The sequence below is a fragment of the Onychostruthus taczanowskii genome, unplaced genomic scaffold, assembly GCF_017590055.1.
Source record: "Onychostruthus taczanowskii isolate IOZ18803 unplaced genomic scaffold, ASM1759005v1 scaffold65, whole genome shotgun sequence".
NCBI lineage: Eukaryota > Metazoa > Chordata > Aves > Passeriformes > Passeridae > Onychostruthus > Onychostruthus taczanowskii.
Window position 1 is genome coordinate 4,122,884 of NW_024504233.1, and position 13,652 is coordinate 4,136,535.

Consider the following 13,652-nt stretch of genomic DNA (forward strand, 5'->3'; position numbering starts at 1 on the left):
AGCAGCTCAATTCTTGCTCTGTGAAACAGAGCTTCCTTCAAGGCTCAGGTATTAGCCAAAAAGTCCTGGCAGCAGCCTTCGTTTGTATTAAGTCAGAGCAGAGTTCTGCCAGCAGACAGCCATGAGCTCACTAGTCTGAAAAAACATCTCATTGACAAGAGTTTTTGTGGAAGCAATAACTTGTTTGTGTGAGAAATAAAGGGAGAAGGGGGAGCAAGTGTATGTTAGGAGGGATAAAACATGTACCACAAACACACTCAGTAACTTAATTTCCATTTAAAATTATGTATGACAATTTCCACTTAAATTTTCCTTCAAGTAAAAAATAAAATTGAATTTAAAAGAAATCATAAAATAAGAGACAGTATTTAGAACCAGTGACATTTTCATATTCCAGTCACACACACTGAACTTATTTCAGACTGGTGTTTTGAAAAATGAGTGCAACCATAGTCTCTGACAGCCAGAGCCGGAGGAAGAAAATATTTGAGGAGGCAAAAGACCCAAAAGCAATTTTTATTCTCTACCAACCAATTTAGAAGAGTCTGGGTAGGCCCCTCCAAAACCATGGAGTCCATCTCAGAGGCAAATAAATGAAAACTCCATCCAGAGCTTCATACTGAAGGACACATATCATCTGGAGCAAACACCAGCAGCATCCAGAGACTGATTCATGGGAGTGAGTCAAGTAATGCTAAGGGAGTCAGACTGGGAAAAATGAGCACAGTACTGGGCTACTGCTCTGCTGCTGCAAGAACTGGTTGTGCTAAACCAGATACTAATGGCACAGAGCACATGCAGTGCTTGGTCTCTACTAGCAGCTGGCTTTTCTAGCAGAACTCTAGCTAAAGGACTTCCAGAAACGCTCTGCACACGCTGAGAGAGAAAAATGCCACCCAGCCAAGTCAGCACCAATCTGCTTCCCAACTCTGCCAGTACGCAGAATCCACCAGAAAATTAACATCTCCACATCTCAATCCTCACCACAACCCTCTAAGGAACCCCAGTTCGATCCAGGGGCATCACAAGGTCATGTCAGACACTCCACTATCATCAGCCCTTTTCTCCATCTCTAGGATCTGCAGAAGTGACTGGAGCTCTCAAAGTCTTCACACTCCCAAGATCTAACTTCCCTTTAATCCCTGGGGCAGCAAGGGATCCTGTCCATAACAGGAGATTATCCCACCTCGCTCCCTGGTGACACCACTCCTCCTCCTGACTTTTTAAGCCTGTACAACCCACCAGTAAAACAGATCCTTGAATATTTAGATTTCCAAACCTGAAAGCTATTCCAGCTATTTCTCCCACTGGTAATTCTAGCCAATTGCAGCCAAGAATTAAGGAGAAATAAAATGCAGGCCAGCAGTTCCTGAAGACACTAGAACTCCTTTTAATCCTTCCGTTTACAGAAAAGAGAAAGAGCTTGCCTTTTACTGTTTTTTCCAAAATGAAAACATAAATCTATACCTTAATCATGCAGGTCCTACGCTGACATATCTTTCAATGTCTTTTTTTTAAATTAGGATTTTTCTTAGTCTAGTGTAGTGACTGTTGTAAGTAACTGCTGCGCTTTTCACTGAACTGTAAATATTTTTGTCATTGTCTTTATGAGTTATGGTGTTAATTACAAGTTCTGGTTAGACTACAGGAATGTGTTTGTTGTCTTCATTTAAGAAGAAGAATTTGCAAGAGTAAAAACATACCCTCAATGAAGCACAAGGGGGGCTCCCAGCATTAAGGACACACTCTGGGACACCCCAAGGAAAAGGCAAAACAGCTCCCTGGAGAAGTGCAGCCAAGCACAGAGCTCAGCACCTGCAGCACACACCAAACCACGTTTCTATCTCACTCACACACTTTGTCTGGTTCTCTTTTTGATGCAAAGAGGATGTAACATTCCTGCTTCCTCACAGGAACTGGGGAGTGCTGATGGTTGGTGGAGAGAGAGAAGAGTCTTGCTGCAAAGCATCACTGGTCATGTTCCTCTCTGCCCCCTAGACACAAACTGTGGGGACAGAACAGATCTCTTGCAGCTTCTCCTGTCCAAAATCACATGTCCTAGCTAACATCTTTTTAGGACTTGCCTGAAGCAGGCTTTTGGTTAACCAATGATACAGCAGTCCAGCTGCAGGACTTAAGTTCACTTGGCTGAAGTCTGGTAAGGAATAATTTACATGTCTGAGCTAAAAACCAGAGGAAAAAATCAACCAACCAACAACAGCAACAACAACAACAAAAATCCAACAAAGGGTTTGCATTTGTCAGAGTTTTAACATTTACCTTCGTTGTCACAATAAGCAGTTCAAAGTAGGAATGCTGGAAAACAGCCTTTTCCTCCAATCCTGAAATGGTTTGGGTGAGAAGGATCCTTTAAATGTCACCCAGTCCAACCTCCCTGCAATGAAGAGAGACATCTCCAACCAGTCCAGGGTGCTCAGAGCCCCATCCAACCTGACCTTGAAAAAATTACTGAAAGTACCGAGGAAATAACTCAAATAACAACCTTAAATTCTCATTCTAGCCCCAAAGGTACAACGCAGCACCGATTTTAAGAGCGGATGCTGAGCTACTAACTGAAGGATCTGACCTGCTAACTGAAGAGATAAGCACCTGCTATCAGCTTCAGGATATAAACTAACCCTTCACAGGTAATATAACCTCACTGTTGCCACTGGCAAAATTCAAACCAGGCTGCAGCCACACATAGCCTTCCCTTGCAGAGAGATCAAAGTGCAAAACCAAGCAAAAAATCCTTTTAGAATCAAGGGAAGCCTGTACTCTGTGTGAGGAAAGGAGAGAAAAAGCATAATTATAAATCATGTTTTTCTTCCTTACAGGAAAAAGTCTTTTTAAAACAAAACAAAAAAAAAATCCAACAAACAATTCCATTTTGGAGCTGAAGCCTTACAAAACTAATACAAAAAAGCTTAAAGAAGCCCTACCATGGCACTGTAGTTTACATGGACTATCACTATCTTGTGCTTCAGCATGAATTTAGATCCTCATGAGCTCCAGGGGGACAGCCTCAAAATCCTGCTCCAGATCAAGATCTGCATATCTTTATAACAGGTGTGTGATTCCTATTGGTCCATCCAGACAGAATGAAATAGCTGAAAAATCTATTTATTCCATGTATTACAACCACTCAGGCACCACAGATGATACAAAGATCTCATCAACATCTATGTTTTAATAAATCCCTGGAAAAAGAGCAAGGACAGACTTTGGTGAAGGCGTATTCCCAAAACAACACTATCAGCTTTCATGCTCAGTTTTGCCTGATTCTACAGTTAGTTACATGTTAGAAAAACACTGAATACTTAAATAGTTGGTCATAACAAAAGCAGCCTTCACTTCCGAGTAAGATTTCACTTCCCAAAATGTCTAACAGCTATCTCAAATAAGCAACCACTTCTCCCAAAGAAATATAAGAAATTCTGCTTTATAGGCCATTACCATCATTTCAGTCCTCTGCAGCGAATTCAGTCTCAAGTACAAAATTTAGCTGGTTTTTAGCAGTGCCACATCATGTCAAGAGGAGGAACAATGTGTTATGTTGCAAAACTTTATCACAACCTAAGTGGTTCACCATAAAACTTTAATGACTGAACTCCATTTGCAAGTATATACCAGATCCATAGTCACATAGAAAAGGTTTAAAATCAACATGTTGTTATTAGTCTCCCTGTCAACTTCTCCAGAAAGAAAACTGGCTTCACTTTACAGTACCAGACGTGCTCTGGCCCAAGGACACCAGATATAGATAGACAGATAAATGCATGTGCCTGCACACACAACCAAAACGAATCATTTCATGCTTGAAATCTGGATTCAGGCACTGTATGAGGCAAATTGTGCACAAAAAAAAAGGGAAAAAAGAATAGTGTTTTTCTTAATTGATGAATTTATTAGCAGTGCCACATGCCTGTATGAAGGAGCTGAGCATTCTACAGAAGAGGGCAAAAAATCCACTCCATCAGAGAACACCAAAAATTTTTTTATTCATATCTTTCTTTACCCTGAAATTTTGGTGCATGTGGGTCCCATTTAGCTGTAATCCACCCTTGGCCATAAGCACCATCAACGTGCACAATGCTTGACCAGAATAAAGGAAATGAGATGCACAGAAATAGACTGCAATAATACCAAGTCTGAGACAACATCCCACAGGAAGGAAATTCCAGGTTCTGACAGACAGCGCCCCACATCACCTCGGTCCTCTCTCCACCCTGTAGCCCAGAGGAGCCTCCTGGGACGAGAGATGGCAGCAGTGCTGGGTGATTTTCTGCACACCATGTGCATCACAGATATGCTTTTAGAGAATCTTGACCCAGTGCAGGAAGACTTTTAGTGCCAGGGGACTCAGATAAATAATTGCAGGTATGTGATAATTTACGTAAGAGATCAAAAAAGCCCTTCCATCTCTGGCTGAGCACAAATCCCTGGTTTGGTCTCCTCAGGAAGGGCCCTGCCAAACCTCCCAGGGAGTGTCCCCTCTCCAGCTGCACTCAGACACCTGGGGTTCCTTCTGAAAAGATTACATGTTCCATTTAACAGAAAACAGGAAAGAAAAAGAAGAAAAAGTGGTTGGAACAACAGCCTTTATTCCAAAGTACTGCCACCCTCAGCCCACATGAATTTCCAAGACAGTCCTTGACAGTGACAGGCTGGCCAGGGATTGCAGAGTCCCCATTCCTGGAGACATTAAAAACCTGAACTGAACCGGTGCTCTGCCTCCACCAGAGCTGGCTTTGGGAGCAGCCAGCCCTGGAGGTGCATTCCAGCACTAACCATCCCAGCAGATCCGTGCATTATTAGCTCAGCTGCAGAAGCACTGGGGAAGGGGAGAGGGCTTTGTCCCTGTAACATGAAGGCGACAGCAGGAATTGGGCAGGCTCCCCCTGGATCAGACCAAACTCATCCCTACTCCCAGACTGACCAGAAAAGAGGAACTGAAATGACTGGTGTGCCAAGTACAAGAGACATTGACTTATCTTTTTTTTTCTTTTCTTTTTTTTCTTTTTTTTTTTTTGCCTCCCACTTTCCCCAGAGCTGAAGGTGGTTCAAAAGACAGGTCAGTGCACAACCTGGGCAGCCTGGACTGGAAGAGGAATCCCAACCCTGCAGGAAAGACAAGTAAGGGATGAAGTGGGATCCTGCCCTGGGCAGGAATGTACTAGATGACTCCTTGAGGTCCTTTCATCCCTACTTTGTATATATGAAAAGAGACAAAAAAAGCTTAAAAACTAGATCTTCCTGACATTTGAAAATATCCAAAGGCTTATCATAAACATCAGCCTCTGCTACTGAACTCTGTCCTGCTGTTTATTTTGGGCAACATTATTTTATTGGATTCCAGTCTCCAAACCCACAACCTGCACTACAAGGCACCAGGAAGCCTATGACACAAGGCACACACACACACAGATAACAGGGTAAAACCCTTTTGGCATCCCACCTTCTCAAAAGGTGAGTGCCAAAAGACAGCAGCCAAAAGAAATGGTTGCATTTTTAGAGATACAGACCATGTAGAATTCAGGTATAAAAAATGATTAAACAAACACACACAATGTCAAGATATCAGTTTTATGGTATTATCCTGGTACCTCTGGAGGGCTATTTATTCATTTTATGGCGATAAAAAATTATTTTTGCCTTTTTTCTTTTATCCCAATATTCACACTGCTGTCTATTAGACCCCAATATAAAGTGTGGGACAAGATGGTCTTTAATGTAATCAAAAAAGCATCAAAATCTGGCAATTTGTGACCACAGCAGGGAAAAAGAAAGAAACTCCTGCTACCCTGCACATTGCAATCACACAGCTCACACCTCTTTTATGGCTTCTCTGCAGAACTGCACAGTTTTTAGCTGAAGAGTGATGTGTGTCTTGCCACACAGACCTCAACAAGGCACACCAGCAATTTTTGACTTCTCTTTAAATGTTTCTACTGAGTAATTTCATTATGCCATTTGCTCAAGTTTGTCAAGACTGAGATGAGGGAGAGAAATGCAAGGGACAAAAAAAAAAAAAAAAAGAAGGGATTATGGATTTTGGGATAGGAACACTTCTTCAGCCTTTCCTGGTTTTCCATTTTTATGTAATTTTTCTGCACCTTGGTGTAAAAATGACCTTAGCAAGGAAGTATTTATAACTGACATTTCTTGATTCTTCTACCTCCAGCCTTGATAAATTCAACAATCTCATGTAGGTTACTTTACCCTTCTACCCCTATTTCCCCAGCTAGAAATTAGAAGTATTTACTACTACTCTTTCTTTTGATGCAGCCATCTAATTGCAAGCTCTCTGTCAAAAAGGCTGTCTGCAACATCTTGCACAATAGGAAAGTCAGCTTAATTGCAATTCCAAAGCTGTGCAAATCCCATCTCACTCTTGCCCCCTCTCAGTCTATTACCGTTATTAAAACTACATAATAAATACATTTAAAGTATCTACAAATACAAACGGGAAACTAAATCCCATTAAAATTTAAATGACGAGCCAAGTACAAGTGAAATTGACTTTTTCAAGTGAAAAGTCAGTTAATTTCTAAAACACATGTTTTAATATTGCCACATGGAAGTCACAGCACAGGTGAGCTACACCTGAAATGGATGTCCACAGCAGTGGACAGAAGCAGGAGAGGCAGAGCCAGCAGACTGGAATGTCAGCATTCCTAAGTGACTAATAATGACCATGAAGATTAAAGTGACCTCGTTGCTCAAATGGAGACAAGGACAGAAAACACAGGGTGTTTGAAAGCCAACACTTCCCTGAGAGTAATAGCAGCCATTAAAGTTTTAAATGATCCCTACATCCCTACATCTACAGAGTTTGCCCTCTATGTGGAATTTTTTGACATTTGAAAAGTAAACACTAAAGAATAAGAAAATGCTCAGATATCATCAGCTAGTTCCAGTCTAATAATATATAATTATGACATACAATTATTACACTGATCTCATCAGCTTCTATTTTTAGCTTCAACCAGTTCTTTTAAGTTGAAACTATTTCCTCACTGGAGCTGTGTTACAGTACATCCACTCATCTCTCAGCTGGGATTTATCCCATCTTTCCACCTGTCTCACTATCGTTCACATTATAATTTCTGAAATATAAGCACACTCTGATCCCCAAAGCAGATTTTCAAGCACAAAAGGACCTAATTACTGCTCCCAAACACCAACTCATTTATGCAGGCATTCCATCCCCCGGTTACTAAGAGAGGAGAGAGCAGATGACCCACTAGGATGAAGCAGATGATGAAATTACAGGCAACTTTCTTTGCTATACCATCACTTAATCTGAGACTAAAGAAAGCGTAAGGCAATGTGATAAACTGCTGAATGCACACACTTTTAGGCTGTCTATTGCAGCCAAGACGAACCTTCCTGACAAGCAAACACTCTGTACCTGAAACAGACCAATCTCAAATAAACAGTCAGCACTGATAAAGCTCAAAACAAAACCCCACGAATAATAAAGAGGGTTGGGGCACACTGACTGTGGAACTTGTGGGTCATTTTTGTCCAAGATAAAGATCTCTTTCCCTCCCTTTGCAGTCCTCCAAGGCCAGCACAAACAATGCTGTACGCTTTCCCAGCTGGGCTGGGAGCACAGGGAGCTCTGGGAGAAGCCCAGCCACAGGAGCAGCAGGTCAGAAGAACCTTTGTGGCTATAAAAAAGCTGCACTTGGATCCCACAGCCAGGTTTTCTCTTTGGGCTCTCTCCTGTTGTGGGCCCAGCCCGTTTCCCACAGCACTGGGTATGTGGGTGCTTGGAGGGGACAGCTGTGACCCTTCCTCCTCCACAAGCAGGGACAGCTGCTCCCTTCAGCACTGCACCTCCATGGTGACACGGGACCCAGCTCGGCTTCTGTGGCCAAAGCAGGAGCCTGCCATTCCCAGTCTGAGATTGGGCTGGCTGGCTCCAAAGGCTCCCAGGCCACCGATGGCCAAGTGCATCCCGGCGAGCTCAGCAGGGCCGGCACAGAAACCCGAGCTGTCCCACAGAAATCCCCAGCTGAAGTCACCAGCACAATCCCGGGATGACCCGGCCTGCTGTCCTGGGCAAGGACAGCCGGGGTTAACACAGGCCAGGACCGGCCCAGGAGCAGCTCGGCTGCATTGCCTGATTCTCGTGAGGGAATCGGCGAGAAGGAAGGGTTTAACTGCAAGACCAGAGAAGGGAAGGAAGGTTTAACTGCAAGGCCAGAGAAGGGAAGGAAGGGTTTCACTGCAAGGCCAGGCTCCTCCGTGCCAGCTGGCCCCAGACCAAAGGGCCTGCTCAGCTCATTAGGAGCCAGCAAGTCCTTCACAATCACTTTCAGAATTAAGTCATAATTAAGACCAAAGGTAAGAAGGGGACACAAGGCTGCCCAGCGCACATCTTTTGCTCAGTATCAGGGTAACAAAGCTTGGGATTAATTGATACAGACTACACAAAGGAAATTCAGTGCCTGCTTCAAACTCATTATCTCTTAACCCATCTTTACCTGCCCCCCTAGAAATCCATCAGAGGAATCCACTGTTCAATTTCAGCCCTCCAGCTATGCAGAGAGAGCGTATGGGAGTTTGAGAGATGATTTATGGTTTCAGTTTTCATTCTCAAGATCTATGGTTGGGCATTTTAAAATGCTGACTGAAGAAAATACTGAAGTAGGATATAAGTGGCAATGGAAGAATGCAAGTCCATGACAAACACCACACCCCTGCCCTCCTCTCCAAGCTATCCGAGTAACACAGGGACACAGGTAAATCTTGGCATTCATCTGTTGAAAGGACTCCGTCTGAAACACAAGATGCTTCCAGAAATGGACTGAATGGTTTCACTTGTTCTTAAGAGACTTTATAGATACTGTATGTGAGCTTGCTCTGAGTGGGTACTTTGTGTCCTGAACATTCCCAGCTCTGGAAAAGCTCAAGTCTTATTGAGGAGCAGAACTAGACTTCTCCAAGGAACCACTGCCACCCCACAGGTACCTCTCACTCCCTGTGGCAACTCAGAGCATCCTCAGAACTTCTCTTCCAGTGGCTGTGACAATTTTAGTCACTCTCATTTTATACATCTTGACATTTTCATCAGCAGATTTTCCAGCTTAGCCATGCCTTGTGTCTGTGTGCAATCCTCTTAAAAAGGGAGTGATTTCTTATAAGAACATTAGCGTATTTTAAGCTAGGTTAAAGTAAGTCCCCACAAATACTTTCATACAATATTGCAGAGACCTTAAGTCTAGTGAGGATAGTACGAGTAATGTACAGAAAAAGTTGTAGAGCCAACCAATTACCTGCAGGACTTAAACCCCCTGCCACAAAACTTACTTTGAGCTTGTACAGCAAGAGGCATTTTGGGATGTGCTCTGCCTTGGTGATCAGGATTGCACTTACAACTCCCACAAGTTTTTATAAACACCAAGCTCAGCTGAATCACAGGCCATGTGGGGTCTGATAATATCTGTTGTTATATACATATGCTATGAGGAAATCTCAACTGGCAAAATTCCTACTGATACAAATGAATGAAGAGTCACAGATCTACACAGAGAAGAATGTGAAATTACCCACTGCCACACACCAGCCTGAGATTCCACACACTTGTGTGGCACCCCGAATTTGGCCTGACAGCACAATTTGCTTTGTACATCTGCAACATGAAAAGAAGGGGGAAAAAAAAAAAAAGAAGATCCATGCACTGTCGTTATGCAGAGCCCAGTACTTCGAGACAAATTACAGCCATGTTACTGAAGCACACACAGAAACATCTGTTTCATGACACTTCAGTGATGTGACTGGGGGGCAGGTCCTCCCCACGCCCCCTGAAAGTAAAACTAAACTTTATTGACTTTTTAAGTTAACAGGAGTCTCACCACAGACTTCAGTAAACTTTGGATCAGCCTCTCCAGAGAAAAAAGAAACTCTGTTTGGGGCTCTTCCAAGCGATCCTGTTCCTCCCAACACTTCGGTCAGGTTGAAAGATTATTTTATTTCTTTGTCTCCTTGCAAAGGCAGATTGACCAGCTCCCAAACTGCTCCAATTCCCCCATCCCGACCCCTGTTTGACCGCCGCAGCTGCCCCCATGCTGCGATTTCTGAATACATCTTTTAATCCATCTTCCAGCCTCCAGCCTGGCAACAATGCTCCTTTCAATGCCCACCAGCACCAACCCAGCTCGCCCGCTCTCCAGCCCTGGAACATCCCCACCATCTCCCACAAAGCCCGGGATTTACCAGCCGGGAGCCGGCCGGAGTTCTCCGTGCCTGTGGATTTGGACACATGTTCCGGCGCTGAATGTTCCCAGGCTCCAGGCCAGCTTTGCTGGGATAACTCATCTCCCTGCGGCTCCCGGCAGAGCCACCGCGCTCCCCACAGGCGGGGGGATCCCGGAACGGGGGGCGAGCTCTCCCCGACCACCACAGCACAGCCCCGGCTCTGGGGCGGGCGCAGCCGCTGCCCCTCGGCGCTCCCGGGTCCCGCCGCCCGCAGAGCCGCCTCTCCCCGCAGCGCCCCGGCCTTACCAGAGCGCGATGCGGCTCTTGGGGTAGCGGAGCCTCTCGATGCAGCCCAGGACGTGCGGCAGCGTGTGCGCGGCGTTGCGGGCGAGGATGGCGAGCAGCACGGTGGGCTGCAGCAGCGCCGACTCGGGCAGCGCGGGCTGCTCGGGCCCCGGCGGCTCGGGCGGCTCGGGCGGCTCGGGGGCGGCCCCGCAGCCGCGCAGCAGCGGCGGCAGCAGCAGCAGCAGCAGCGGCGCGCTCGCAGCCATGATGGGCGAGGGGCAGCCGCCGAGCCGCCGGCAGGCAGAGCGGGCTCCGGCGCAGGGAACGCGGGAGGAGGAGGGGCAGGGAGAGAACGGAGGAGGGAGAAGGGGAAGGAGGAGCTGAGCAGCGCCGCCGCCCGCCCTGCGAGCCCCGCTTGTCGCCCCCCGGCGCCGCCCGGACCCCGCGCTGCCGCCGCGGCCCCGGGTGGGAGCCGGTGCCAGCCCCGAGCCCGGCAGGCTGCGGTCAGCGCGGCTGCTCAGCGCCCGCGGTAAAAGCTGCAAACCCCGCGTTTCTCCACCCGAGTTTTGGGTTTTAAAAGAGGCTTTCGGAGTGTTGCTGCTAAGGCTGAGATGTCCCTTTGTTCGACGCTTACTTGAAGATCTCGCCCTCATCCTTCCCACACAAGTAGGGAATTAAAGTAACTTTGAGCTTCCATATCAGGACGTTTTCGGTAAACATCCGTGGCAACAAATGTTCCTAGGAAGCAGCCGCACACCCCACACCCATCCCACGCTGCAGGAGGGATGCCCTGTTCCAGCTGGAACGCAGCTGGAAGATTAATATTGTAGAGTCATAGAAAGACTTAGGTTGGAAGGGACCTTCAGGACAACCTCATTCCAACCCCCTGCCATGGCAGGGACACCTTTCACTGCCCCAGGTGGAAGCCACATCCAAGCTGGGCTTGGACGCTTCAGGGATTGGGCAGCCACGGCCTCTCCCGACAGCCTGTGCCAGAGCCTCCCCACCCTCACAGGGAAGAAATGCTTCCTAATATCCAATGTAAATGTACCCTCTGTCAGTTTAGGGATGTTCCTCTTGTCCTATCACTATCTGCCCTTCTAAAAAGTCACTCTCGCTCTTTTTTAGAAGTGCCCTGAAGGGGCTCAAAGGTCTGCCTGGAGTCTTCTCCTCTCCTGGCTGAACAACCTGAGCTTTCTCTGCACCTCTTCTTTGAAGACAGGAAATACAGGGAAGATTTTCCCTGTGCTTCATTGACTTATCTGCCATGGAAATGTTCCCATGAGTAAATCAATGGCAATTTAGCATAAAAATACATAAAACATATTCCAACAATTAAAATTATTGGGTCATGATCTTAAAAGTGGCATAGTAATCACAGTTCTCTTAGAAGTTAATAGGATTTGGGCGTGCTAGACCCTTTTCAAGATGAAATCTCTAATTAACTCTAAGGGCCCCATCACAGCATATTTGGGTTTTATTGTGAGTAGGAAGTTTCTCCAAGGTGGACTTTGAGCAGGTGCTGCTCTCGGCTGCGTGCTAGCAACACTTAAAAAGGAGGAAACCTTTAGCGAGCAAACAATTGTTTAATTATCCATAATCTCACTGTGAATTGCTTGCATCCAGGTAGTGTATATATAAATATACACACACATTATATATAGAGTTAATGTCTGCTCCTCTTTGCTTATAGAGCCTAATTTATCATGCACACCAAATTATATTGTCTCAGTTTCCTGAGCAGATGACTTCCATAAAAGGATCATTCTAGGAAACTTCAATAAAGAATCTCCAGGTGTCACAGAATCACCTGCACTAAAATTTGAGAAATTCTCTCAATTTGTCCTCATCTTCCTGACAATCAGTGCAAATGTGTTCCTCCTGCTTGCCCTTCACGATGCCTTTATAATTGTCCTTCTAGAATGATACATTAATGAGGCTTTTCTGTGATGGTTAGTTTGCCACATGTTGCTTTTATGCTTGGATTCATTATCCAAATAGAAGGAGCAGCCCTGCAGCCAGTGAGGGTGATTAGAGTTTCACAGGAGCCAGCCCCATCCACACGCACAGAATTCCTCCGCTGCCAAACTGTGCTTGATGGGGAGGGCTGGGAGCTGGCATTTTCCACCCACTGGACACTCAGCCTGGGTCACAGTCCCGATTTTAGGATGTTTCAGCAGAAATAAGCCCCCTCTCTGCCTGTTTTTGCCAGAACTCTGAGTGTGTGCCTTTACCCTGTGCCGCTCTTGATGTTCTCAGTGAAATCTAAACTTCCTTCAGCTCTTTGCAGACTCCTCTCTTCTTTTTATTTTGTGAGCAGCATCAGAGTCATAAGGATTTGCTGGGGGCAAACAAAAAGAATCCAGCAGCATCCCAAAGCCAGTGATTCGCTCTCCAAAGTGACCTTCCCTCGCTCACACAGCCCCCTGTGCTGGCTGGCTGCCATGGAGCACAAAGGAGTGAGAGCAGCAGAAGCCTGAGACATGAGCTGTTCTTCCATGCAGAAGAGAAAGGAGTCAGCTCAGCTGCATCTCTCACTCCCAGTCACACACAGCTGGGGCAAAGTTTGGAGAGCTCAGGGAAACAGATACATGACAATTCGTGTCATCCCACCACCTGTAAATGTGTATGACTTCATGTCCACGTACAAAGAAATCTGTACTCATTCTGACTTCTTTATTGGTGGCCAAAATTACGTCCTGTGGGGTTTTTTTAAGCCCAGACTCCATCCTGCTGTGACAAGACAATGAGCCACTCTGTGGTGAAATATTTTAGCTTTGAAGAAGAAATGGGTTTTTGCAGATGTAAGTCCCACAGAAATCAATTTAAGCCATTTGTTTCAGCCTCCACTAAATATCTACACCAAACAAGGAGACTCCAGCTATGACAGCTGTCTCTGGCAGAGGCATAATCCCTCGGTTTGGCACGTGACAAATTCTCTCTGAGGCAGATTTCTTCTAAATTGTTTCCCACATTGAGGAAAACAGAGGTTCCATCCTGCTGGTGTAAATTGACTCATCTAGAGATTGATGTGGATCCATCGCCTTTGGCCGCTGCGAAGGGGCGGGGAAGTAGGAACGGAGCGGCGGCGGAACGGCCGGCGCGGTGCGGCAGTTTCCGGGGAGCGCTGGGCTGCGCGGCGCCGCCCGGAGTGAAGC

At 46.0% G+C, this 13,652-nt stretch overlaps 1 protein-coding gene across 2 annotated transcripts in view; it reads right to left on the reverse strand.

Annotated features, from left to right (window-relative positions):
• COLGALT2 (collagen beta(1-O)galactosyltransferase 2) overlaps positions 1–10,843 on the reverse strand; it is a 47,025-nt gene extending 36,182 nt beyond the window's left edge. Inside the window, exon 1 of one of the 2 annotated variants that reach the window (XM_041420720.1) lies at positions 10,516–10,843. Coding sequence is in view for 1 of the 2 variants with exons in the window: in XM_041420718.1 (XP_041276652.1) it covers positions 10,516–10,760 (245 nt within the window). In the remaining variant the exon portion in view is untranslated. The remainder of the gene's footprint in view (positions 1–10,515) is intronic. The other variant, XM_041420718.1, reaches the window with a different exon arrangement.
• Positions 10,844–13,652: the final 2,809 nt, after the last annotated feature.